At 43.7% G+C, this 27,594-nt stretch overlaps 1 protein-coding gene across 2 annotated transcripts; it reads left to right on the forward strand.

Moving 5' to 3' along the window:
* Positions 1–370: 370 nt before the first annotated feature.
* chd4a (chromodomain helicase DNA binding protein 4a) lies at positions 371–27,189 on the forward strand. Of its 2 annotated transcripts, none has more exons than XM_026155826.1 (41): positions 371–672; positions 1,090–1,241; positions 4,586–4,695; positions 4,889–5,131; positions 8,922–9,040; positions 9,636–9,901; positions 10,014–10,144; positions 10,570–10,708; positions 12,354–12,523; positions 12,890–13,123; positions 13,795–13,998; positions 14,080–14,288; positions 15,083–15,214; positions 15,291–15,390; positions 17,306–17,497; positions 18,211–18,411; positions 18,526–18,663; positions 18,946–19,067; positions 19,170–19,343; positions 19,431–19,572; positions 19,701–19,832; positions 19,927–20,044; positions 20,345–20,469; positions 20,547–20,639; positions 20,731–20,869; positions 20,955–21,124; positions 21,213–21,390; positions 22,214–22,303; positions 22,694–22,785; positions 22,971–23,104; positions 23,239–23,383; positions 24,416–24,569; positions 24,691–24,782; positions 24,865–25,111; positions 25,245–25,310; positions 25,398–25,577; positions 25,654–25,762; positions 25,871–26,003; positions 26,198–26,393; positions 26,553–26,722; positions 26,813–27,189. In XM_026155826.1, exons 2-41 carry the CDS (start codon positions 1,181–1,183, stop codon positions 26,825–26,827), a joined length of 5,865 nt encoding a protein of 1,954 aa, XP_026011611.1. In that variant the 5' UTR covers positions 371–672; positions 1,090–1,180; the 3' UTR covers positions 26,828–27,189. The 2 variants fall into 2 exon arrangements, with proteins under 2 accessions (XP_026011611.1, XP_026011612.1); XM_026155827.1 differs by having other exon boundaries at positions 25,248–25,310.
* The last annotated feature ends 405 nt before the right edge of the window (positions 27,190–27,594 follow it).

A 27,594-nucleotide genomic window follows, 5' to 3' on the forward strand; every position in this document is an offset into this window, starting at 1 on the left:
TGCACTGGCTCATATACAGTACAGCGCGTGCGCATACATGCAAACGTGCACGCTCAAGTTAAGCAGCAAGTCATGTGGCACACACAGTTGCCATGTGACGCCTTTTCCTTTTTTTTCTCTTTTTGGAGTTATGCTTATTGTGGGATGTCAGTGACTGTGCTCATTACTATTATGGGATGCCACACGGGGGTGGGAGGGGGACGTCTCCATGGTAACCCCGGTTGCTAAGGGAGGGGTGTAGGTGTGTGTGTGGAAGGAGGGGGGTGTGTGTTCGTGTATGCATAGAGGAATGGGGAAGAGGGGGGGGGGGGATTGACTATTATGGTCTGTACGTTGCAAGGTAACTATGCAGAGTGGGGGAGGGGTCAGTGAAGTGTGTGTGTATGTGTGGTAGTGGTGGAGGAGGGGGGGCATATTATGGGATGCCTGCCCCCTGATCTCTTTGTGTATGTGTGCGCGCGCGCGCGAGCGGGGTGTGTGTAGTGTGCAAGGAAGAGAAAGAGGAGACGGCGTCGTGCGCACACGCTGCTGCTACACACAAAAAACCACGGAAATATATTTAAATTGTTAAGATAACGGTGTACATACAAGAAAAAAGAGCCTCTAAGTGCTGACCGGCGAACAAACTGAGCCCGGAGTTACTGTTTTTGGAGCCGGTGTGGGACTCAAGTTGTGAGTATCAGTTTTTATTGTTTGTGGGTTTTACTTGAGTCAGGCTGGTTGGGATGCCGGGTGGTTATAAAAGAACCCACCGTGAGGTATTTTATGGGGTAGATATGAGCGTGTGAGGGGGTCTTGTGTTTGATCTGAACCTGGCCGCCGGTCAAGCTCGGCTAGCACGCATGCTAATGAGACGGAAACTAACGATAATGGCAAGATGGCATGTTAGCGGAGATGGAGTGTGGGCTAATCTTTACGAGCTGTCCAAAGTTAGAGTTATTGTCCAAAAAGAAACCTCGTGTGGGGATTGTTTATTGTCCTGATTGCTGTCTTATGTATATTCACTTCCTTCCGCTCTCTTTTTTTTGTTCTTCTCTGCCCCCCCCCCCCCCTACACTACAACACCTCCTCGACTTGGACGGACTCAAGCCTGGGTCAGAACTCTGGATTACCCTGGAAACTTTATTTAGTTAGCTAAACTGCTAGCTAACTAAAGAAAGAAAGTTTTCTGTTGTCCGCTATGTCTGCAAGCGACGATGAGAGGGATGAATACGGAGCCCCCGAGGACCGGTTAATGCACGGTAAGGCGAGGCTCATTTGTTAGCAGAGAATGCTAATGTTCACGCTGGGTTATGCGCTAGCATGAGCAGATGTTTTTGACATTCACATCAATCATGTTTGTTAGCATAATGCTAACTGCACAATGCGGCTAACTACCGGGTTGCTAACAGTAGCAAACCGGCTTCATTCGCGGCTGAGTATCGTTTTAGAAAGAAGTCCAGTTTTTACCACAACCTGAGACGGCATGGCTGGTGGTTGCATCGGAGTGAAGTCACGCCGACAAACCGGCATGTTCCCGGGGCCTAGCGTTAGCCAGCTACCGGTATTTTTACGTGTCGATGACAAGATGGAGGCAGCCAGTTAGCTTGAAAGCTGGCGGATGACGTTCAGCGGCGTCCCCCTCCTCATGGCCGGCGCCTTCGGTTTGAGTGTGCAAGGGGGGAAAAGTAATAATAATAATCATACGGAAAGGAAAAAACAACACCCAGCTTCTTATTTAACCGTTATTTATCCCCGATCACCTTTTAGTTTTTACGTGCAGGTGTGGCCGATGTTTACAGTGTGCTTAACGCGCACCGTCCGCGATAGAACCGTTGAGAACAAACATTCAGCAAGTTAGCCGCAAATGCTAAAAATCGATCAAAAACGGTCCACTTTTTGTTCACGTGTTTTAAAGCTTTATAACAGCAATAAAACAAACGGTGCAAAAGACAACACACTGTAAAATCATTCTTCTTTTCATTAATAGCCATACAGAAACCAATTATTCAGGCTAGCCTTTATGCTCAGATGTCTTACAAAGGTCAAACATTTTCTAATAATTTTGTCTTTTAATTCATATTTTGTTGTTTCTAGTGTCAGTACCTGCTAACTGGTTCTGAAGTACCGCAACACGTTTTAACTATTTTTTTTTGGGTCTAATACTGCATAAGCTAAAACTGTGGAAAATCGTTTCCATTTTAGTAAAAAAACATGTCAGCATTCAGCTTTTATTAATAGATGCTGCAGCTGAAAAGACGGTTAAAAATTGCACAGCTTATAAGATATAGTGATCAACCATGGTTTCTAATTGATTGTCAGCAAAGGTGCCAAACAAGTAAAAGACAAGTGGGGAAAAAATCACCAGTGCAATTAATCGAAAATTACCATTAGTTGAAGCTTTCAAAAATGACAAAAACAAAATAATGTGGTTCAAAAATGTTTTTCTGATAAACACATCTTGATTCATGAGAGTAAAAGTAAAATCTCTGCAGCTGTAAAGAAAAATGACAGATAATCAACAAAGGGAGGACAAAAACAGAGTCCAGAAATATGCCTTTGAATTACTCATGCACAATCAACAGCCAGTTATTAATTTTGCACTGGAATTGTATATAGGATGTATAATAATGTAGCTGAATAGCTGGTGAGTTATTTTCTATTGACTGCAGTAGAGTTTGGTGCAATTTATAGATTAAAAAAAACTGTGTCAAGAACTTAAATTCAATCTGTCAAAGTTCCTTTTGTGTCTTTGTTAGTGTCCTTTTTTGCACAGCTCAGAATGAATGTCATATGCAGTCTTTAGTTTTTCAAACTTCTGAGTTTCTATTAAGTGAAAATCTTCTAATTTAAAATTTGTTTTCCATCAGGAGTCATATTAGGTCTTCACAAGCACAGATCCCACAGGGATAAATCAGAGTACACAAAATTAGGTCTTTATATCTGTGGAGTAAAATCATCTGTGACGCAAAATCTGGTCTTTGTCCATAAAACATGCTTTTCTCACGCTTTGCATCAAATAGAAAATTCTATCACTGTGCTCATAAGGAGCTCTTTGTGTTAAACACTTGAATCAGATTCGAATAATTTTTCTTATCAGCTACAGCTGTGTTTCCACCTACCTACACAAAGCTCAGTTACCTCTATTGACCCAAAAAGTCCCATCTCATTAAATTGTCTTCCTTTCCAGGTGCATCTTTGATGGCGACTTGCCATTTGCTTCTTACTGTAGTCCATTACATTAATAAGTGCTCAGTGCCAGATACTGGATCGAGATTTTTGCTGTTTGTGAGGCCTGCAGGGGTGTGGTTAAATCATCCTGATGAATCAGTTGTAAATGATGGTTTTAACCTCTAGAGCCAAACTCATTAGTCACTCCCCCTCTGAGGGCAACTTGTGTAACTGGAAAGTAACTCAGATTACTAGTTTAACTGCTAACATCACAGGTCTTTAATTCCAGACATCTAACTGTGGATAACTTAAATGCTTTCTGACACTGAGTGAGACAGATGAAAACCCAGACTTTATTTTTTGTTTTTGATTACTGCAAAAAGGAGAAATTTGGTTACTTTCTATTTTATTGTACAAATAGAAACAATCAAGTCTTCTCAACACTTTTGTCCTTTTGTTAACACGACTGTTGAGCCAAGGGTCAAGTGTTCAGTGTACAGGGTGATAAGTAAACAAAACAAGACCCAGATGAAAATGACCTTAAATCTCACTAGCACCCCAGAAATAATTTGAACTGTTACAGCAAGTTGCAGGTTACTCATTGGCTACTCAAACCTCAGATGTTTCTGCACCCTGAAGCTTGAGATCATCGTTTAGATGAGCTGGTGCCAGAGATTCAGTTGTGACAATCTGCTGCTGATCGATAGGTGTTGCTTCTCTGAAAACTGTAGCTGATCAGTGTTGTTGTAGAAAATGTTGAAACGGAAAACCCAATGATTGTTTGTTTATTGTTTTATTTTTCTCCAAAGTAAATTGTTGTATTAGCCCTCCTCTATCAGTTACAAATCTCTTTGCTTCTGCATTGATTGACACAACTGTACGCAAAGATCAAACTGCGCAGACACCTGCATCTGTCACCTGGTTACAAAAATCAAGAGTTGCACAAAAAAACACACCAAACGGCACCAACAAGGGAACTTGCCAGCATGAAGGTGGCATAAGCGAGCATAAACTAAGAGTAGCGTAGCAGACTCAAACATGTTCTAGAGAATATAAATCTGCCTTGTGGGAAGCAGTTAAAGGGGAATTCCCTCTAGTTTTAAGATATTTGAATTTCAGGCCCTGGGATCATAAAAGTCGACATCCGGAAACAAAGCTTCTTTACAAATTCTGTCATTTCATAGTTCCACTGTGATCTGTAACACATGCCGTTTACCTGTGAAATAGCTGAATCAAGAATTAAACAGTCGATGCAAGTATTTAGCAGCCTACAGCTGGTGTTGAGTTTCCAGCAGGATATGCAAGTGTCCTCCGATACGCATGTCATCTTCACGGCCAGCTGTTCATTGTTGTTATCTCTCGGCACAAACACTGACACACAGTTGCTCCTTTGTACACCTTAACAATGAAATTTCTCTGTTGGCCTGATCTGCAGATGACGAGGAAGGAGAGATCTCTGAGAATGAGACTCCGAAGGTGAGGAAGAAAAAGAAGGCAAAGAAGAGCAGAGAGAGCAAGGGCAGCAAGCGGCGGTCGCGCAGAGAGGTGAGGGGATTATCCAATTAATCTGGGGTGTTTGTATATATGGGGGTCTCTGGAGATCTAGTTTCAGTTCTGGATTAGAAAGATAAACATGTGATGCTGAGTAACTCTAGAACAGAAACCTACTAAAAGTTGACGATTTGTTTTCCGGTCATTTTGGGTCTCTGTTTGCTCACTGCCTTTCTCCTTTTTCCAGGAGCTGCCCATTAGCTCCCCAGAGCCCATGGACTTGGGCGGCGTAGATGATGGTGAAGATGGCGGCCCTGGCCAGCGCTCAGAGAGCGAGGGCAGCGACTACACTCCCGGGCGCAAGAAGAAGAAGAGAGCCAGCAGCGGCAAGGACAAGAAGAGGAACAGCGCCGCAGCGGAGAGGAGCGCCTCCAAGAAGAAAGAACCAGAACCAGAGGAGGATGAGGATGACGATGATGATGACGGCATGGTAAGAAAGGCGAGCAAAGAAGGTCCATGCACTTATAACACATTTAGTGCTTGTTGAAATTTTTGGTCACTTTGAAATACTTTGTTACAAAAATAATGCTGCTGACAACAGCTCTGTTATTCATCGCTGTTATGAGTAACAGAGTAAAAAACAAAACTTGCTATAGTTTCTCTGTACAGTTAAAAGGTTTGTTATTGGTTTAAAGTACCCTTCTCTCCTCTGCGAGGAGCAGGTATTGATAGTTGTACCTGTAATGGAGTCAGCAGCTGTTTAACAAACAGATTTGATGTAAGACGTGCTCAAACAAAGAGCCGATTCTGGCCAGTTCTGAGGCCGCCAGCCAATCGGGGTCCTTGTAGTTAATGACACTCAGTGCAACATAAGAGAGGGTGGATTGGGGTGTGTGAAGACATATGCTGTTACTATGGCAACATCACCTAACGCTGCACTACGCACTTGACCCTGCTTCTTTGTGGTTAGATAAACACAATTTGATTCATTGGGAGAGCTGCCCTGCATCAGGTCTGCAGCTCAGGCTGTGAGATGGGAAGCGAACGGAGCCAGGTGTTTTTATCAAACTGTTCACCTTTTTATTAGCATTTAAACTTCAAAAGAAACTGGCTTTAGAAGACAGCAGTTTAGAAGTTAAATTTCACTTATGATTCTGGCTTTAAAGAAAGAGAACATCTTTAGACAACAGAAGAAAAGGCTTTAAACTTTTGGAGGGATCATTAGCAGCTGCCTGCAGATGGAGTTATTTTTATTGGTTTGCGCTTTGCAGCGACCACAGTGTGCAGCTTCGGAGCTTTTCGGACATCTTGTTCAAAGTTCAGCAGATCTAAACTTCGACCTCTGCTGATGGAAAGGAGCCATCCAGCAGGCAGGGAAGACAAAATGGAGAAAAATCAGTTGTCTGAATTAACTGAATTTCTATCAACCTTAAGAGGGGAAAAAACATTAAAGATCTGGTGATATTCAGTACTGGTTTCCTGAGGTGTGGGAGTACTGTGCTGCACAAGCCTTGTGGCCTCCCCATAACTTGGTGGAAGCTGAACATAAAGCCCAGCTCCCTATGGGGCTGCCCTGTGTCCCCCACCACTCTAATAATTGGATTAAATACTTGGTTAGCATTTTTGCCATAATTGCCTGAAGTCTGCTTGCTGTAGAGATGAAATGGTTTACCTACTGTGATGAGTGATTTCCAGTCCCTTTTCTGGAAAAATGAGCCAAACATTTTGTGATTCCAGCTTCTAAATTGTGAAAAGTTCTGCTTTTCGTCGTCTTATATGATAGACGCCTGAACTCTTAGATTTGCACCATTAAACAGTTTGTATTTTAAGCAATCAAAGGGATCAACGTCACCTCATGAATGGCCTCATTGCCCTGGGTCAGTAAAGAAGTACAGTGATCCTGTGCAGCAAACTCACTGAAATGAAGCCTCTCCAAGTAACTTCTTCTCCCACCTGGTGTTCTCACATTAAAATACCACTGAACGTCTTTCATTAAACCACCTGTGCGGGTAGTTTAAATCTGAAAAGTATTGTTTGTTGTTTTTTTGCTCCCATCCACTGTTGATGTTTTCAGTTTTCACCCACCATAAAAGCTGTTTGAATGCAGATGAACTGCTTCAAATTTCTTAGAAACTTTGGAGTATCCAGCTGCAGCATACAGGAGGCAGTGTTTACTCCACTGTGCTTATTTCAAGGCTTTAGTTACTTGTTTTCCTTGAAGTATACAAATTGCGTACAAATTTATTAAAATGTCCATTTCTGTGGTCCAGAAAAAGCCTGATCTATTTGCCCAGAGGCCTTTTTCAGGGAAAAATCATGTTTGATGCTGAAACTCTCTAGTAATAGTTTGTTTATTTTGATAAAACAGGCTCTTGGTAGGATAAGAGTTGGACAGCAGGGGCAAAACTTCAGTGACAGTGTTTACTGTTGTCATCCTTCCGAACAGTGGCACAGGCCAAAAGGGACTTAGGACTCCCACCATGTGGTTCCCTTTGATGTTGTTTTGGTTTGCTGTGCACCTCCTGATTTTTGTAACCTTTCCAAGACAAATGGTTGATCTGCAGGTATTTGAATGGGAGGAGAAAACCTTAAAGAAAGCTTTGCAGTTTTGAATTCTTTTATTCATATTTCTGCAATGAAGGGATTTGTCTTTTAATACATTTAATCACACATCATTTAAAAGAAGACTGAGGAGACTAAGTATCAGAATCAGAATATTTTAATAAGTTCAACAGGGCTGTACTGATGTGGAGTGATCAGTGAGTCAGCTGTAACCACAGCATCACACTGCAACTAATGATTATTTTTCATTTATCATTTAGTCATCAAAGAATCAAAGTAAGGACAAATTTCCATCAAACTCTTAAATCGCGTACACAAGTTATGATTGAGGTTTGTTTAATAAGGACAGGAAAGTGAGGAAAAAAACCAGCAGAACAACTAATAAATGAGTAAATTGTAAAGATTCTCATCAGGTTGGTGGTGATCTAATGGATTGACTCTACTCACACTGAATTATCAGCTTAATTAACAAACAGTCTGATGTAATTAAGTTTAATGGTCAGTGTCACTTTTGTTTCAGCATTTCGGTTGCTTGCTCGATGCTCATTTTGGAGCTTCTTCACGGGCCACTCAAACCCCTCGGGTCAGTGGAGTTGTTATTTCAGTTGCTGTGAAAAGGATGTTATTCCATGGATAATGTAAAAGTCTGTGGAATAATAATTTTGTATGTTGTGGGGTAAAATAAAGCCACAAACCACCTACTGGACTCTTTCTGATGTGCAGAAAGGGAACAAAAGTGCTTTTTTGTAGGAGGGGGGCTTTTTATGATGCTTAAGGGCACAGCAGCACCTTTTTTAAAAATCAAATTGAAACCCTGCTGGTTGGTTTTATGCTTCAGATTCATAAGTCACAGATGGTCCCACATGTTGGTCACTCGGTCTGTGTGTGATCAGTTGATGCCGTCCTCGTTCAGCAGGAGTTTATTGCGTAAAGCTTCTTTTTTTGGGAATAATGATGTTCCGAAATAAACACGCCTCCCGTTGTGTTGTGTCTGTGGCATGTACTGAATTGTGGTCGCTCTATTCAGCGGGTGCTTGATCTGCGCGCTCTGTTATCTGATCAGATCCATATTGATAACACTTTACAGCGCTAACGTGGTTTTGAGAAAACAGGAAGTTCTGGTCTTTGCATTATGCCAGGTTTTGAGACACTGTGGGCTTTTTTTACCTGCGTCACAGGATGTTAGCAATAATGTTTTGTTCTTTTTTTTTATTTTATTTTTTTGTAATGAAGAATGAATTTTGTTTCAATAAAGGCACCAAGTGGACCTGACTCATTGTTGTTTGCATATCAAAATGATTACGTTTTCATAGTTTTACCTGTCAGAGTAATGGCCCATTCCCACTCAAGGTATTTGTCATATTAAATAAAGAGCACAGGTGGTGTCGTCTACGACCCAAACCCAATTCGCAGGATGGATACAACCATTTTGTTTTTTTGTTTTATTTTTTTGTTTTTATTGTGTGGTGTTATTAAAGTGCACATTAAGCATTTCCTTGTGTGATACACTAACAGGGAACAGGCCTTTACTGTGTGGGGAGATCTTTTCTTTTGAATAGACTTTAGCGTTTCCCACAGTTGGATTCATTTTGTGGCGAGTGTGGGACATTAAAACAAAACATGTGAGAGGCATTAATACATTATCTTGTGTTTTCATTTGTGTCCATTTGTTTTTTATTTGATTTTAACAATTTGTTTTTGTATTTTTGTTTCTGCAGGAGCCAAAGTCGTCATCTCAGCTGCTGGATGACTGGGGCATGGAGGATATTGACCACGTCTTCACCGAGGAAGACTACCGCTCTCTGACTAACTACAAAGCCTTCAGCCAGTTTGTCAGGTACATGGACGGATGTGATATAAAGTGCTAGATAAATAAAAGTTCAAGTGTGTGGTATCGAGAGCTCGTACACGGTGCAGGTGTAACTGTTTGTTGACTTAGGGTTTTAAAGGGATGTTGGAGAAGAGTGCAACAAAAAGGTGGCAAAGTTAATTTTACCATCTCACGGAAAGTTGCCACTTCCACTGTCCTCTGTTAATCAGTCCAGGATCACCTGCATGGACTCGTCCAGTTGCAGGGAAAGAAGGAACAGCAAAAATATAAATAATGATAATTCAGTTTCCTGCTAATTTACACCGTAAATGCACAGAAACAACAGAAACCATCTCTAACTCCCAGCATTGCTTCTGTTACTCACTGTTCAGGATGTAACCGTGCAGACTTGTCTGCACAGCAGCTGATACCTAGTGAACACATGTGACCCACAGCAGCATCAAAACCACCAAAACATTGAACTTTGACTAAAATAAACTCTGTTAAAGAAACCCATCATGATCAGTAATCAGCGTGCAATCAGCTGTATGTGTACCATTCGTTTGATGCTAAATGAACTCGTACCCATTCTTAAAATTTTATTTCCTGACACCCGTCTCAGGCCCCTCATCGCTGCCAAGAACCCAAAGATCGCCGTGTCTAAGATGATGATGGTTCTGGGCGCAAAGTGGCGCGAGTTCAGCACCAACAACCCTCTGAGGGGAGCTGCTGCTGCCAACGCTGCCCTGGCTACCGCCAACGTGCCGGCTGCTGTTGACACCATGGTAGCAGAGGTCACGCCGCCCGCCGCAGCACAGCCACCTCCGGCGGAGCCTCCTCAGGCTCCTGCTCCCCCGCTCCGCAAGGCCAAGACCAAGGAAGGCAAAGGTATCCTGAGCAGGAGAGGTCATATGAAAGGCTAAAATATCAGCCTCCTGTATCTGTGTGACGCTAAACTGAGTTTTTCTTCTCTTCTTTTTTTTTTTTCTCCCCCCGGCAGGTCCCAACGCCCGCAGGAAGTCAAAACCTGCACCAAAACCACAAGAGAAGAAGAATAATACGAAAACAAAGAAAGTGGCTCCTCTCAAAATCAAACTGGGGGGCCTCAACAGCAAGAGGAAACGCTCATCAGTAAGTATCAAAATATCATCATCATCATCATCTGCGTTTTTTGTTATTAAGCCCACCACTGTGCCCAGTATAGAATAGTGTTTTTAACCAGTTTATTAAAAAAGTGGGGAATGGGTATTAGTTGGAAAATTAGCTGTTCAATAAGGTAGTGCAGTAAGAGGCACAGGTCAAAGTTCATTCAAGCATTTCCGACGAGTCAGGTTACATCAGCTTGTTTAATGATACCCTGAAGCCAAGAACAAAGCTGTCTGTGCCTCTAACCATGAGGAATTTATTTTGCTTTTGCGTTTATTCGTTTTAATTAACTTTGTGTTACACGTTACTCCACGTAGCTTCAGAAGAAATCGTAAATCTTATTCTCTTAAGCTGAGGGAACCCTGTTGTATCCTAAACGTATCTTAAAATCTTTTGTCCCGTGTGCACAGAGCGAGGAGGATGAGCCCGACGTGGACAGTGATTTTGATAACGGCAGCATCAACAGTGTGGCGGTCTCCGAGGGGTCAAACAGTCGCAGCAGCCGCAGCAAAAAGAAGCCATCCAAGAGCAAACCCAAGAAGAAGAAAGGTGCGTCTTTAAGACTGAAACTAAGCTCAGGTGTGATGAGCCAGTGCTCCTGTGCTTGCTTAAACAGTTGCTGATGGGGCGTAGCGATTGAAGATTGCTGGTTAGCTGTGCGGTAATGACTGCGTTCGGGGTGAAGTATTAGAAGCGTGTGGCCTTCTTGACGACATGAGGAGGAGTGTGCACACACACACACATTAATCACTGCGACTGAGTCAGAGGAGTTTGGTATATTTAGAAGGACGATGTCTTCATCAGGCCTGTCGCCTGCTGATGCCTCTTCTGTAGCTGTTGTCACCGGTCGGATGACGTAGTGGATGGAGTCACATGAACTGAAAGAGGACGGAGTCCTCGCAGACACCCTGCTGCGTAGGCGTGGAAACGCTTTTAACTGGTTAAGGTTTTAGCTGCAGATGGAAAGTAAAATTTGCACTGGGAGATTATTGGATTACAGTTTTTGGCCGCGAGTGATTATGAAGGTAAGATAGTCGGAATATAATTATTACAACCTTTCATTTTCACTAAAAAGCAGTTTTGTTTTTGTTTTTTCCTTATAAATCTAATGCACAGATTTCTTGTAGAGCTGTGTGGTTCTGGCTGTAGAAACTCAGACTTGTGAGCACTTTTGATCATCTTGAGGACATTTGCCAGATGAGAAGGAGAGCCTGTTTCTGTAGGGGACGTAAGACTCCTGTAGAAGAACCTGTGGACAAATTACAAAGGCTGCCTGTGGCTCCTTTTTTTCCCCCCATCTGGATGTCTAAAGATCCTCAGATGCCCCGGTGGAGACCAGCGAGACACCTTCCTGTCAAAAACATCCTTATTTGAACCTTCAATCTTAAACTGGGAGACTTTGTCTCCTACTATGTGTACTATGTATTTCATTTGAATGTCCAAGGATAACTTCGGCGTGCTGACTGGAGTAGCCAGGAATCGAATCAATCAAATCAACCTCCTGTAGACCGTTTCTCCCTACTGATTTATAACTGTTTAACTATGTTTTATATCAAGATTAGTTATTTATCAAAATAATGATCATTGGGGTTCTACCATATTTGAGCAGCCCTACCCTAAGTGTACTGAAATACAAATGGTCAGTTTATTTATTTTATTTAATTTCACTGTTGTCCGTCGAAGGCACTGCAACTTTTCTTTGGCTTTTGTTCAGCCAGATTCAGGCGAGTGAGGTTTAACACACTCCTGTAGTTTGCGCAAATGTTTTGTTTTTGGTGACACTTTAGATTTTGATCAAACACTTTTAGCTCTTTTTTTTTTTTTTTTTTTTTTTTTTTTTCTTTCCTCCCCACTAACCCAAACTTCATGTTACTGTTGACTTTGGTCAGCAGGCTGAAAATCTGAGTGTTTTTGTTTCTGGCTGTGTTTAGGTGTTTCGGTGGGATCTCTGTCTAAAACAGATAGTTACTTCATCCTAGTGAAGCCCGTCAGTTTCAGTCTGTTGGTGTCATTGAGAGAATCTGAGCTTGAGGGGAAAGAGTGACTCACTGAGTAGTTTTTTCTCTGACAAGCAACATAAACACACAGCTCAGTGTCATAAACACCGATCACGGATCACAGCGCGTATCACTTCCTGACTCTCAGTTAACGTGAGACGTTAGTGGGTGTAATACTTTTTGTCCTTCCTCATCAGACGTAGAAGATGGTGACGGCTATGAGACGGACCACCAGGACTACTGTGAGGTGTGCCAGCAGGGTGGGGAGATCATCCTGTGCGACACCTGTCCCAGAGCGTACCACATGGTCTGCCTGGACCCTGACATGGAGAAAGCACCGGAGGGCACCTGGAGCTGCCCGCACTGTGTAAGAAACTTCTTGACAACTTACTCCACCTTAAAAAAAAAAATTACCCTTCTGAAGGTCAGACAAAGCACATAAAGTGGCTTCAGTTGCTTAATAATGGACATTTTATTTTATAGTGGTAACATCAGGAGGTTCTAGCTTTCTGATGTTTAAATAAAAGTGCATCTGTTCGATCACAAAGTCTGGGTTCAAACATTTAAGCGACTTAAAAAATACCCAGATTTTCAGTGTGGAACGGTTACCATTTTTCTTTAAAATGTCACTGGTAACACAGTTTCATTTTTTTAAATCATTAGACACCAGTTAAAATAGTTGGAAACTGTTGTGATTAAAGGTCATAAAGCATAAACTGTCCTGCGATTGCAGGAAAAGGAGGGCATCCAGTGGGAAGCCAGAGAAGACGGCTCCGATGGTGAGGAGGACAACGGAGACGCGGGTGACATGGAGGAGGACGACCACCACATGGAGTTCTGCAGAGTTTGTAAAGATGGCGGAGAGCTGCTCTGCTGCGACTCGTGCCCCTCGTCGTACCACATCCACTGCCTCAACCCACCGCTCCCCGAGATCCCCAACGGGGAGTGGATCTGCCCCCGCTGCATGGTGAGCGACAGGACGGTCAGGGTTAAACGTGGTGATTGTACTAACATGCGTTATTATTATTTATTGATCATGTGGTCAGTTATGGGATTCTTTAAGTCACAGTGGTTTTAAAAATAAAAGAGAGAGAAGGAGGAAGGATTTGATAATATATAATACCTTGTGCATTATGTTAATATACTAGTTTCCTGTCAGTACCCTTGTTGAGTTTTGGCATAGTGGCACAAGTTCTCCACCAGTGCAGGTTTTGGTTGGGGAGATCTTCCAGAACACAAGGGAACAAGAACTACAGCGGTGGCCCAAAACGGCAGAGGTGGAGTTTGTTTGTTGGATACTCAAAGCCAATGAGTGACATCAGGGACCACAACAATAGTGACCTGACTAACCTGCCAGTAGGAAAACACTAGATGGGATGAAGTGGTGTTAGCTGGTTAGCAGTGATTGAGGGGATTGTCCACTAGTAAACCGATCATGTTGTTGTCATAGGCATTAAAAAAACATCTGTCCTCTCAAAAGTTCTTTGAAGTTTGAAGTTTTTTGTAGCGATAACTTATTTTTAAAGCTGAAACTGTTTTTAAATTTTAGTGGCTCAACTGAATTTTTTTTCTTTTTCACCAGTTTTAATTAAAAGCATCCATAAAGACTTAAACCTTTACTGTCCCCCTCCCCTCCAGTGTCCACCCATGAAGGGGAAGGTCCAGAAAATCTTGACATGGCGCTGGGGAGACCCCCCTCCTCCCACACCGGTTCCCCGTCCCCCAGACCTCCCAGCCGATGCCCCCGACCCCGCCCCGCTGGCAGGGCGGCCCGAGAGGGAGTTCTTCGCCAAATGGTGCAACATGTCCTACTGGCACTGCTCGTGGGTCACGGAGCTCCAGGTGTGTACAGCTTCAGGAAAGCTTTAAATCTCTCTGATAGCTGAACCTCATCCTAAACTTTTTCTCGTGCATGTTGTGTAGCTGGAGCTGCACTGCCAAGTGATGTTCAGGAACTACCAGAGGAAGAACGACATGGAGGAGCCGCCCCCCATCGACTTTGGGGAAGGAGAGGAGGACAAGTGTGTCAAGAGGAAGAGCAAGGACCCCATGTATAAACATCTGGAGGAGAAATACCTCCGCTTTGGGATTAAGATGGAGTGGCTGATGGTTCATCGAATCCTTAACCACAGGTCAGTCTGACCTTCTTACAGACACAATGTTACACAGATTAGACTTCAGCTCTGATTCTGTACTATTCATAAACCATCAAAAAGAGTCACTTTTTCTATCAGAATAAATTATTTTGATTTAATTATAAACTTTTTTAGATTTTAGATTTTTAATTCAATTCAGTTCAATTCAATTTTATTTATATAGCGCCAAATCACAACAAAAGTCGCCTCAAGGCGCTTCATAGATACAGAGAAAAACCCAACAATCATATGACCCCCTATGAGCAAGCACTTTGGCGATAGTGGGAAGGAAAAACTCCCTTTTTAACAGGAAGAAACCTCCGGCAGAACCAAGCTCAGGGAGGGGTGGGGCCATCTGCGGCGATCGGTTGGGGTGAGAGAAGGAAGACAGGATAAAAGACATGCTGTGGAAGAGAGACAGAGGTTAATAACAGATATGATTCAATGCAGAGAGGTCTGTTAACACATAGTGAGTGAGAAAGGTGACTGGAAAGGAAAAACTCAATGCATCATGGGAATCCCCCGGCAGCCTACGTCTATTGCAGCATAACTAAGGGAGGATTCAGGATCACCTGGTCCAGCCTTTCCTTTTTGCTAAAGCATATAGTTAAGTTTGAAGCCTAATCTTAAAAGTAGAGATTGTGTAAACACTAATGAAGTAATCACACTATCTCTAAACTTATTCTATTCAATCTTAATTTTTGTCATTCTCACTGTTCTGGAGTGAACAATGTACTAAAGACAACAAGTAACTTTGATTAAATCTTCTGTGCCGGCTCTTCCCCCCCCAGTGTGGACAGAAAAAATAACGTCCACTACCTGATCAAGTGGAGAGAGCTGCCGTACGACCAGGCGACCTGGGAGGCCGAGGACATGGACATACCCGAGTATGACCCGTACAAACAGCAGTACTGGAACCACAGGTGAGTTAAGTTCTGCACAGCTGTGTTAACAACCTGAAACTTGCCGCTTTTTACTCATAGTGCGTGTTTGTTCCAGAGAGCTGATGATGGGAGAGGAGGGAAGACCTGGGAAGAAGATAAAGGTGAAAGGAAGAGTGAAGCGGCCTGAAAGGCCTCCTGAGAACCCGGTGATCGATGTAAGTTGGAATTAATGAGTCTTTGTGAGGGAATGAGTCCTAAAACTCAGACATTACCAAGAGTCAGTGGGTTTTAGGTGACTTTATGCTCGCTGCACTGGTCACAACTAGAGCAGGGCAATATGGCCAAAAAAATTTATCACGATATAGATTTGAAAATTTGCGATAACGATATAACTGACTATATAATTGATGCGAGACAAAATACAACTCCACAACTTTACTAGCGCACCCCCCCCCCCCCCCCCCCTCCCATCCATTTATTTTCACTTAAACAAGCAGCTGTTTTTATGTGCATTAAAGCTCTATAAAAAGTAGAAATGGGCTGACATATCCTGAGCATAATCATATATAATATCCACTGAAGTTAAAACAAGGTGCTTTGCAACAATAAACTGCAGTGTGCCAAATAAAAAATAAAAAAAAGTCCAATACATATTTGTCGGACCATAAGCTGCACGGGATTATAAGACACATTAAGAGAAACAAAGCAGTCAGATAAATCTTTATTAAACTTTATTAAACTCATTCTTCTTGCTTCCTCCACTTCTGTACCATTGATTCATTGATGCTGTATTCTATCACAGCTGCTCTATTCCCATGTGGTTGCAGTATATTAATGACTAACTTCGTATTGTGGATGGATTATCTCAGTTGTTCTCCTGACTGAAGTTTGGTCCGTTTACAGCATCCTGCCATGCGATTGTATTTGTCTCTAACCATCAGGAACCTTCACGTTAACTTTTATTGAGTGGAAAAAAGTTAGTGTTCATCCTCCAGCTTCACTGTGCTAATGTTATGCTAACATAGCTGTGTCGCTAGCGATCACGTAGCACATCATTATATACCAGCTAGCCCAACTTCAGTAACCCTACAAACGTCACTGCTGTTTAGTTTCCTGTCTTCATTTATGTTGGAAGTGATAGCAGAGCTGTACCTTTTAATTTTTTCAGAAATCTCTCTGTCAGAACATGCTATATCATGTTTAGGTAACTAACAAAACAAGCGAGCTAACTTCCTGCTAACTTCTAACTCCGTTAAATGTAATAAATGCTGTTTCCATGGATGCCTGGATGTTAAACTTCATAGTTACACCTGGTAAACCAGCAATGCTGATCGTTTTTTAAAAGGTGAAAGAATTTAGTTGGTCTTTCTAAGTTCTGGTTACCATTTACTGGAACATTTGGGAATTCAAATTCAACAACAATTATCTAAAAGCACAAAAATAACCCTGATGCATGAACATCCTCCAAAACTGCTCAGTTTGCCTCTAAAATGGACTGTTTTTTTAATACAGTAAAACTAAATGGCACTCAACTAGGAAGTGTTTTCTTTCTACCATTGACATCCATCAACTGACATCTTCGTGGTTGGTTTTTAGCAACTTTGAGGTCAATTGCCATTTAGTTCCATATGATTCATGAGAAAGCCAGTACCTCCAGAACTGGATGAGCCGCATTCCAAAATGCAGATGAATAAATCCCTACAAGAACCAGAGGGAAGAAAATGTTTAAATGAGGTTATGTGCCCTCAAACTCTTCCTGACATTCCTGAGGCCTGGCTGTCTTTGGTGAGGTGGGCTTCTTTTCCTCTGTTGTGGGAGCGTGGGGGTCGGGCATCAGCTCTTTGGAGCTGGGCTGTCCTGTGCCACCGCGGCTGTGTCCTGGCACCCCAATGGTGCCAGCTGGTTTCAGTTCTGGGCTGTGGGTCTGTTCATTGTCCCTCAGCTCCTACACTACTGTGGGTCCCTGCTGTGCCCACGTAGAGTTTCTGGGTGGTCTTGATGTCAGACTTCCTGTAGTTATAAATTTATATTTTCTTTAAATAAAATAAAAAAAATTCCTGATATTCCTGATTGTAGGGCGCCTTGATTGCGTCTGCCCTTGTTTATAAATTGTAATTCTTCCGTTTCCAGCCCACCATCAAATTTGAGCGTCAGCCAGAATATCTGGACAGCACGGGGGGGACGCTGCACCCCTACCAGCTGGAGGGTCTCAACTGGCTGCGGTTCTCGTGGGCTCAGGGCACCGACACCATCCTGGCCGATGAGATGGGTCTGGGCAAGACGGTGCAGACCGCTGTCTTCCTTTACTCGCTGTATAAAGAGGTGAGTGGCTGTGAGAAGCTGGATTCTGTTATACCCCTGTGGCGCCGCACATGCTGAAGCTGTAACTGTATATCTTCTTCTGTGGTTAGAAAGCTTTGGGTCTAGCTCTTCTCCGCCTTTTTGTTGGAAATTTGAGCTTCTACTCGAACTAGACTTAAACAGTTTTACTTATGTGATTTTTATTTCTTTTTTTTGTTGAATTTAGTTTGAGATGAATTAATGAAATGAATTTTTCGTTCAGTGCTACAACTCAGCGGTGCTCTGTGTGGCTACGTTATGTCTGTAGGTGGCTGTCATCCTATTGGCTAGCAGCCATCCAGCCATTTTGTATAAACCAGGTGAAATCTGACGACATTAAGCTGGATCAGAAACTGTAAACCACCACTCATCATATGTGCGGCTGCTGCCACCTGAAGGTGGGAGGCCAGAATGCACTTCCTGCAAACTTCCTCCAACTGAACTTACTAGGATTTTATTGACAATATTTTTAGTTTCTTTATTGATTTGTGGGAAAAGCAGCTTAAATATGCTGTAATGCACAGAATATTTTACAGATTAGTTAAATTTGGGAATCCCAAGAGTTTGAACACTTTTATTTACCAGGTGGAGTTAAGACCAGTGGGTCTGGGGCAAAGGTCGTTGGTCATTAAGTGAAGCGCTGGTGACCTTCATCTGTATGATGCTTTACACTCACTTCTCGTCTCCTCATCCAGGGTCACTCCAAAGGGCCGTTCCTGGTCAGCGCGCCCCTCTCCACCATCATCAACTGGGAGAGAGAGTTTGAGATGTGGGCGCCTGACATGTACGTAGTGACATACATCGGAGACAAGGACAGCAGAGCCGTCATCCGGGAGAACGAGTTCTCCTTCGAGGATAACGCCGTCCGAGGAGGCAAGAAGGCCTCCAGGATGAAGGTAAGGAGATGGCGGCGTGAGTGGAAATCCGTAAAACAAATAGCAAAAAAAAGAAACCGCAGAAAAAAAGTGTGTTCAAACTTGAGTTTGAGTTTTGGCGATTTCCTCCAACAGAAAGATGTATCCATCAAGTTCCACGTTCTGCTGACGTCCTACGAGTTGATCACCATCGACATGGCCGTCCTGGGCTCCATAGATTGGGCCTGTCTGGTGGTGGACGAGGCCCACAGGCTAAAAAACAACCAATCAAAGGTACAACACACAGGGGATGGGCGCTTTCGCACAAGCGAATCATTTTTCAGCAACAACGCGGGCAATAAAAATCCCAGACTGTAATAACAAAACAAAGAAAAGCTGTTCTGTGGTTGAATCAGAAGTTTATCTGAATCATCGGTCTGCTTGTCGGCATGGTTACTTGAAACAGCTGTAATAAATCTGTTGTGAGTGCGTCTGAATTGAAAACATGTGCAGCTGCCTGTGAATTCTCACTCAGCCTGATCCTGTTATAAACATTTTTGTTTCCCCCTGCTGTAGTTTTTCCGGGTGTTGAACAACTACTCCCTGCAGCACAAACTGCTGCTGACTGGAACTCCTCTGCAGAACAACCTCGAGGAGCTTTTCCACCTGCTCAACTTCCTCACGCCCGAGAGGTTCAGGTGAGCCTGAGCTCTGTTGTAAAAATGTATCGCTTTACTGTCAGATAAGTAAAGGAATACCTCACGTGTGATCTGGTTTCTCTGTCATTTCTTTTTCTGCAGTAAGTTGGAGATCTTCTTGGAGGAGTTTGCCGACATTGCCAAGGAGGACCAGATCAAGAAGCTACACGACATGCTGGGTCCGCACATGCTCAGGAGGCTGAAGGCTGACGTCTTCAAGCACATGCCCTCCAAGACCGAGCTCATCGTCAGAGTGGAGCTCAGCCAGCTGCAGAAGTGAGTGGGGTGGTTGGTACAGCAGCAGCTGTAGAAGAGAGGTCAGAGGAGTGGACATGAGGCTGAATGTTTGTGGTCTGTTTGCAGGAAATATTACAAATTTATCCTGACGAAAAACTTTGAGGCTTTGAACACCAAAGGAGGAGGAAACCAGGTTTCACTGCTCAACGTCGTCATGGACCTCAAAAAATGCTGCAACCACCCCTACCTCTTCCCCGGGGCTGCTATGGTACGACCCAAACACCAGGGAGAGACCATTTATTTAAGAAGGAGGCTGTGGACGGCTCCTACTGTTCTACCTTTGGACAAACCTTTTATGCAATTTATGAAACCTTAACATTTGATTGGTCCCAACAGGAAGCTCCAAAGATGCCCAACGGGATGTATGATGGAAATGCTCTCATCAAGTCTTCAGGGAAACTGATGTTACTGCAAAAGATGATGAGGAAGCTGAAGGAGGGAGGACACAGAGTGCTAGTTTTCTCTCAGGTACAACGCCGGACGTCTCAAACAATCTGATACTAAAGATAAATCAACTTGGAAGTCTTTATCTTAAACTAACCTTTCTATTTTTTTTCTGTAGATGACTAAAATGTTGGACTTGCTAGAAGACTTCCTGGAGAACGAAGGCTACAAGTACGAGAGGATTGACGGAGGAATCACAGGAGGGATGAGACAGGAGGCCATTGACAGATTCAATGGTGAGTTGATCCTTATCTCACCTGCTCTCTTCTCTTCCTTCACCTTTCATATCTTTTCCACTCCTGTGTATCAACGCTGGATTCATCACACCTGGAAAAAACTGCTTTCCTATTGGAAAAACTGGAATAACGAATGAAAGCTTTGCAGGTTTTTTTTTTTGGAACGCTGTCCAGGGGGTCGAATTGGGTCCTTTTATAGGGGGCAGAATGTAAACATCACCGGCTTTAGGATTGTTCCAGTTGATTCACTAAATCTGATTCTTGAAGCAACTTTATTCTCTTTCCTACTTCATCCTTCAGCTCCTGGTGCTCAGCAATTTGCTTTCCTGCTGTCGACGAGAGCCGGAGGGTTGGGAATCAATCTGGCTACTGCCGACACCGTCATCATCTACGACTCGGACTGGAATCCGCACAATGACATCCAGGTACAGTCGCAGAGACATTAGTCATCACTCACACATTCACCCAAACTGCTTATTCATACGTGTATTTTTGCTTTCAGGCCTTCAGCAGAGCTCATCGTATCGGTCAAAACAAGAAGGTGATGATCTACCGATTCGTCACCAAGGCCTCAGTGGAGGAGAGGATTACTCAGGTAAATATAAGCAGAGTCCCACAGAGTTGAAATCTTGGCTGGTTGCTCTTATAAAATTTCCCTCTCTCCTTACCTGCTCTGCTCTCTCCAGGTTGCCAAGAAGAAGATGATGCTGACTCACCTGGTGGTCCGGCCTGGCCTCGGATCCAAGACGGGCTCCATGTCCAAGCAGGAGCTGGATGACATCCTCAAGTTTGGAACAGAAGAGCTGTTCAAGGATGAGGGAGAAGGTGAGGGTGGAGGGAAGCTTGGGAGAAGACAACAGAAAGAGAGAGGGAGGGAAAATTATGTGAACTGAAGTCTGTGCGTCTGCAGGTGAGAACAAAGAGGAGGACAGCAGCATCATTCACTACGATGACAAAGCCATAGAGCGACTACTGGACAGGAACCAGGACGCCACTGACGACACGGAGCTGCAGAGCATGAATGAATACCTGAGCTCCTTCAAAGTGGCTCAATATGTGGTGAAAGATGAGGAGGAGGAGGTGAGCGCCTGAGCCCATCAGGAGTGACCTTCATACACCCAGCTCCCCTTTTGTCCTTTTAACCACCTTCGTCCTTCTTGTTGCTCAGGAGGAGGAGGTGCAGCGGGAGATCATTAAGCAGGAGGAGAGCGTGGATCCAGACTACTGGGAGAAGCTGCTGCGTCACCATTACGAGCAGCAGCAGGAGGATCTGGCCCGAAACCTGGGCAAAGGCAAACGTATCCGCAAGCAGGTCAACTACAACGACGGCTCTCAAGAAGACAGAGGTGAGAGGGCGTCTTCTTCTACTCCTTACTTTTTAGAGAGGGGAAAACAGTGTTTTATATGTATAAAATAAAATGGTCTAAGAACAGATTTAGTATTTTGTGCTCAAAATATTTGAGGAAAACGCACGGGTGTATTAGAGTTCAGAGTTTTCAGTGAGGAGTTTCTCCTCTGCTGAGGGGGAAGCTTGAGTTTAAGGTCACTTCTCTCTTCAAGTGTCTCTAATGATGTCGTTGGTCGCTTTACATAAGGAAGAAGGGTTTTCGCTTCTCTTCATGGCTCACTGAAAAAAAAAAACCACCTGATGAAATGGATTTTGAACATTTAATGAAAAATAAAAACGGGAACATCCATCCTCCTGTGCTGCCTCCTCACATGCCCCTCCCCCCTTTTCTCCTCCTCCTCACTTTTCACCTTCTTTTTCCATTTCCCCTTTTTCTTCTTCTTCTAACACCCCTCCCCATTACCCATTTCTATGATGAGTCCCCCCCCCTTTGACTTCACCTTTGACCTTTGGTTAAAAAAAAAAAAAAGAACTTTTCTGAAAAACTTGTAGGATTTTCAAATTTATAACATCTACTAGGAGACTGATCACTCCCTCTCCCCAGGGTTTTGCTCTACTGCTTCTTTCTCCTTCCCACCTCCCTCATTTCTCCTGCTCCTCCCCCTTTGAATGGGACTTCTGGTGAAGGGGAGCAGTGCTCAAAGAATCTCAGCCTGATTTATAAGAAAAACTGTAGATTACATGAAACAAGCTGTGGTGTGCGTACGTGCAGATAGAGAAATGATGAAATTTAAATCTTCCTTTTTACTTTTGTCTCAAAGCTGATTGGCAGGATGACCAGTCAGATGGCCAATCAGATTACTCGGTGGCATCTGAGGAGGGCGATGAGGACTTTGACGAGAGATCAGAAGGTAAAAACTTGGTTAACTTGTTTCCTGAGGTCCAGGATGAAATGTTTAATATTTGCTCTCTACATTTAAAGCAGTCTAATTAGTGCTGGTTACTTCACAAGTACATAAAAACAGGATCTCCAGCTTCACTTACTCACAAAATTGTTCTGTTTTAAAAAATATTTTTTGGAAAAGTGACTCATGTTAAACCTGCAGAACAGAATAACTAAAGGTTTAAACGACAGACAAGAGAAACTGAATGTATTCTAAGCTTTTAACTCAATAAACTCTGAATGTCATTCTGTAGACGGAAAAGGGAAACATTAATTTTGAGTGTTGCAGCACGGTCTGCCTCCCTGCAGAGTGTTTCTTATCATCTGTAAAATCACCAGCGTTGTTTCCTCTCTGCAGCCAACTCTCGCAGGCCGAGCAGGAAGGGCCTGAGGAACGACAAAGACAAACCGCTGCCTCCCCTGCTGGCCAGGGTGGGGGGCAACATCGAGGTGAGCGTCTCAGAGACTCAAAGCTTCAAACATCTCAGATTATAAGTGTATCAGTGGTGACCTTGTTCTTTGAATAGTCTTTAAGGTATAATGGTGGTATATCTCAAAACTCAACTATCGTGGATCTTATGACTGTTTGTTCTCTGTATGTAAACTCTGATGTTTACCCCTCTGACGTTTCCCAGGTTTTGGGCTTCAACTCTCGGCAGAGGAAGGCCTTCCTGAACGCAGTGATGCGTTATGGGATGCCCCCACAAGACGCCTTCACCACCCAGTGGCTGGTCCGAGACCTGCGAGGGAAATCTGAGAAAGAATTCAAGTGAGGATCGCAGCTTAAATACAAACACGTGGCTTCCACTGAAGACAGTGAAGTGCTCATCAAGGTGGTCTTCTGCCACATTTTAAACTGATGTAATAAAGCTTTTTATTGCTTCATCTTTTAAACTCCCTCAGGGCCTACGTGTCTTTGTTTATGCGTCACCTCTGTGAGCCCGGGGCCGACGGGGCCGAGACCTTTGCGGACGGCGTCCCCAGAGAAGGGCTGTCTCGGCAGCACGTCCTCACCCGCATCGGAGTCATGTCACTTATTCGCAAAAAGGTAATGAAGGCACTCTTTCTTTCATTTTGTAATAAGAGGCTAACAGCTGTAGATCGCCTTAGGGTTGGTTCATACGCTTGTTTTGAAGAACTTGGTTTGTTTGTTTTGTTGGAAATGCATTTGAAGCTAGAAATGAACCAGCAGTCTGCAGCAGGAATTTGATTCTCTGCTGTCTTCATAGTTCCACTTGTGCTTTCAGGCTCTTTCTATGTGTAAAAACTGTTACCAGTCACTTAAAAGTACAGTTAACCTCCGACACTTTGGCTCATCGGACCAAAAACAAAACTTTTTTCCATCTTCAAATAATGAGAGGTATTTGAGGATGAGTGTATGTTTTCTTTTTATTCTCTCTGTAAACTCAGTCAAGCTTTCCTATTTTTTCTTACTAAACTGGGATGACTGGGTTTGTTGGAGTATAGCAGTATAACATTTTATTCAACAGGGTTTTGCAATTTTTGCTTTTAAACACACAAATAACTGAAAAAGAAAAACAAATTATGCTTAAAAGAAACTTTGTCTGAATATTTCTCAGTTTTTTCTTAATTATTTTCTTTAAAAATCATTAACAACCTTTTAGAGTTAAATAAAACTCTGCGCCTGTAACATCTTCACTGTTTTGAACTCCAGAGCTTGTAGGAGATCTGTTGTACTTGTTAGCTGCAGGCTGGGCTCCAGAGACCGTCTTTAGTGAACGAGTGGAGTTGAAGCTTAAATGAGTTAAATCTGGTCTCAGGGGGGAAACTCTGGTTTTGTTTTATAAATGCAGCATTTCTAATGTGTTTGAAGTAAATGCCACTTCATTTAGAAGCTGGTAGGCGAAAAGTCAAAACTGAACAATTTCATGCTGCCCCCTGGTGGTGAAAGCTTTGGTTAAAATATACAAAAGTTATTTAGAAAAACAAGGATGAAAATTAACTTGGTAATGTCATGTTCCCCAGAAATGCTTGATTTGAGATTTTTATTTTATTTTGTTTCTATTTAGTTTGAGCAACATGTAGAGACGTCTTGCTGACGCGCTCGCCTGTTTTCCAGGTTCAGGAGTTCGAGCACGTAAACGGCCAGTGGTCGATGCCCTGGATGGCCGAGCTGGAGGAGAACAAGAGGGCCGCGGCTCAGCCCGATTCTCCTGCAAAAACGCCGTCCACCGGCACCCCCGCCGACACGCAGCCCAACACGCCTGTGCCAGGTAACACTCACACTGGAGCTAAACCAACAAATACACAAGTCATACAGGATACTCGATGTGTTTGTGATGAAAAATAAAGCGTATAAAAATAGAACAATATCACGAGATACTTTGTTTGTAGTCGACGACTCCTCGAAGGACTGTGAGAAGGATGTGAAGAAAGAGGGCGAGGCAGAGAAGAACGGTAAAGAGGCCGGAAAAACCAGCAACGAGGTAAAGACTGAGTGCTGTGAATGAAATCGGGTTTATGGAGTCGGAAGGAGGAAAGATTTTTAATCTTCCACGTCTGCGGCAGGTGATCGCCATCCCAGACGATGACGAGAAGAGTCCGTCAGCCGAGCAGGAGAAGAAGAACGGGGAGCCAATGGAGACGGACAAACCGAGCAATGGCGAAACGGAGGGCGTGAAAGAGAAAGAAGGCGAGAAGATGGAGGAAGGAGAGGGTGAGAAGAAGAGTCCAGAGGGAGCGGAGGAAACGAAGCCCCCCTCAGAGGCAAAGACAGAGGGGTCAGAGGTCAAACCTGAGGATGCAGAGGTCAAAGGTAAAACTAGTCACTCGGGATTCTTCCTGTTTTAATATATTTTTAAATAAAACTTTAGAGAGTAAGTGATAGAGATACACCTTGTTATTTGGTTACTAAGTTCTTCCTTTTTTTTAAAAAATCTTGATTTCAGCAGAAGAAAAGAAGGAAGAGAAGACAGAAAAGATGGACACCACGCCTCCCGCAGATGAAAAGAAAGGTGCCGATGACGTTTCCTGCAGGGTTTCTCGGCGCTCTCTGACGCTCTGCTGTCGTTAATTGTGATTCCTTTTTCATCCTCCCGCAGATGTGAAGGAGGAGAAGGAGACTCAGAAACCAGTGGAATCGGCGGCCAAACTGCAGAACGGAGACGGCAACAAGGAGGGAACGGCATCGACCGCCGCTGCCACGGCGAGCGGGGCCAGCGAGGAGAAGAAGAAAGCCAAGACTCGGTTCATGTTCAACATCGCAGACGGAGGATTCACAGGTACACGCTGGCTCAGACTCGAGCACAACTCATTCGAATGTTTTCAATTCAACGCTGACTCACGTGTTTCTCTCAGAGCTCCACTCACTGTGGCAGAACGAGGAGCGCGCTGCCACGGTAACCAAGAAAACCAACGAGATCTGGCATCGCCGCCACGACTACTGGCTGCTGGCCGGCATCATACAGTATCCTTTGCACGCCTGTCTGTCTGTTTGGCTTCCCTGGAGACTAAAACAATAGCACTTAATGTGAGATCAGAGTCTGTTGTTTCCTTTGACCTCTACCTCCTTCAGACACGGTTACGCCCGCTGGCAGGACATCCAGAATGACGTCAAGTTCGCCATCCTCAACGAGCCTTTTAAAGGAGAGATGAACAGAGGAAACTTCCTGGAAATCAAGAACAAGTTCCTCGCCAGAAGATTCAAGGTATGAAAGATTTGACTTTAAAGATATTTTTTTTCTGATAAAGACTTGTTTCAGGTAAAGGACGACATCAACACTGTTTGTGTTTCTGATCGTTTTCTTCCACTCATCTGATATTCGATGTTACAGAGGAGATGGATCTTTGAACTGAGCAGAACATTTAAAATAAAATGACTCTTTGTTCGCCTCCGCTGCAGCTGTTGGAACAGGCGCTGGTGATCGAGGAGCAGCTGCGACGCGCCGCCTACCTCAACATGTCGGAGGACCCCTCCCACCCCTCCATGGCCCTCAACACCCGCTTCAGCGAGGTGGAGTGTCTGGCCGAGTCTCACCAGCACCTCAGCAAGGAGTCCATGTCCGGGAACAAACCGGCCAACGCCGTCCTGCACAAAGGTAACGTCGGCGAGCAGGCTTAGCTGTTTGTTTTTAGAGTCGCGCTGCTAAAAATGTCAACTTTGTCTGATTTTTAAGATAAAAGCACCTTGAGAACATTAAAATAAGTTGTGAAGAACCTCGAAAATAACTCTAATGTATGTGTCTGTCCTCCCTCAGTGCTGAAGCAGTTGGAGGAGCTGCTGAGTGACATGAAGGCGGACGTCACCCGGCTGCCTGCAACCATCGCCCGGATACCGCCGGTTGCAGTCCGACTCCAGATGTCTGAGAGGAACATCCTGAGCCGCTTGGCAAGCCGAGCACCTGAACCACAGCCGCAGACACAGCAGGTAACTAACACACACACACACACACACACACACACACACACACACACACGACATCTCTCTGACCCCACCTCTCCGTTCCTCCCCCGGCAGATGTCGCAGCAGTGAGACTGAACGTCGGCTCTTTACCTCGAAAACCACCCCCTGCCTCACCTCGACATTCCTGATTGGTGCACAGGAGTAAGACAGACTTCGCGCCTCAAGCTTGAAGCCACGCCCACTTCACATTTTTTGGTTTTGTTTGTTTGTTTTGATTACCCCCACCCCTGAAAAAAAAGGACTTTACAGATTTTTCCCCCCCCCCCGGAGGATCAAATCCCCCTCCCCTCCCCACTGAGAACGAGGCTGTGGACAGAAAAGCTGTTTTATTTTTTCCTCCATTTTTTTCAACTTCTGTATTAATATTATTGATATAATGTTATTATGATGGTTTTTTTTGGGACCTAAACAAAATAAAAAAATTAAATGAAGTTTTGTTGGAGCTTAAGTGATCCTCATAAAAACTCTGCCAACTTTTTATATCCGGTATAATTGTTTTTCTCTGTGTTGTAGCAGCAATGATGTTAAAGGAGGAGGTGTGAGTCCTGAACATGTGGCAGCTTTGTGACTTAAAGATGTGATTTGTTTTTGAGAATTTAAAAAATTAATTGGTCGAGTGAAAGAAAATGGAAGGATGAAAGGTGTTTACTGCTGTTGAAGCTTTACACACACATTATGACTTTACTGTTTTTGTTCACTTTCTCGCGGTTAATTTTCCTCCGGCTTGTTGTGATTTGCATTTTTAGCGCTTCACCTCACAGGAGTCTCCACCAGCCAGCAAGCTTAGCTCCAGGTACTTGACGGCAAGCCACTGGCCGCATTGTTGGCTGTACCTG

The sequence above is a fragment of the Astatotilapia calliptera genome, chromosome 22, assembly GCF_900246225.1.
Source record: "Astatotilapia calliptera chromosome 22, fAstCal1.2, whole genome shotgun sequence".
Taxonomy (NCBI): Eukaryota; Metazoa; Chordata; class Actinopteri; order Cichliformes; family Cichlidae; genus Astatotilapia; species Astatotilapia calliptera.

Coding starts and splice junctions, on each gene's coding strand:
- chd4a (XM_026155826.1), top strand. CDS start 1,181: ATGTCTGCAAGCGACGATGAGAGGGATGAATACGGAGCCCCCGAGGAC. Junction 10,709..12,353: donor CAAACCCAAGAAGAAGAAAG/GTGCGTCTTTAA, acceptor CTTCCTCATCAG/ACGTAGAAGATGGTGACGGC. Junction 13,999..14,079: donor CGTGGGTCACGGAGCTCCAG/GTGTGTACAGCT, acceptor CATGTTGTGTAG/CTGGAGCTGCACTGCCAAGT.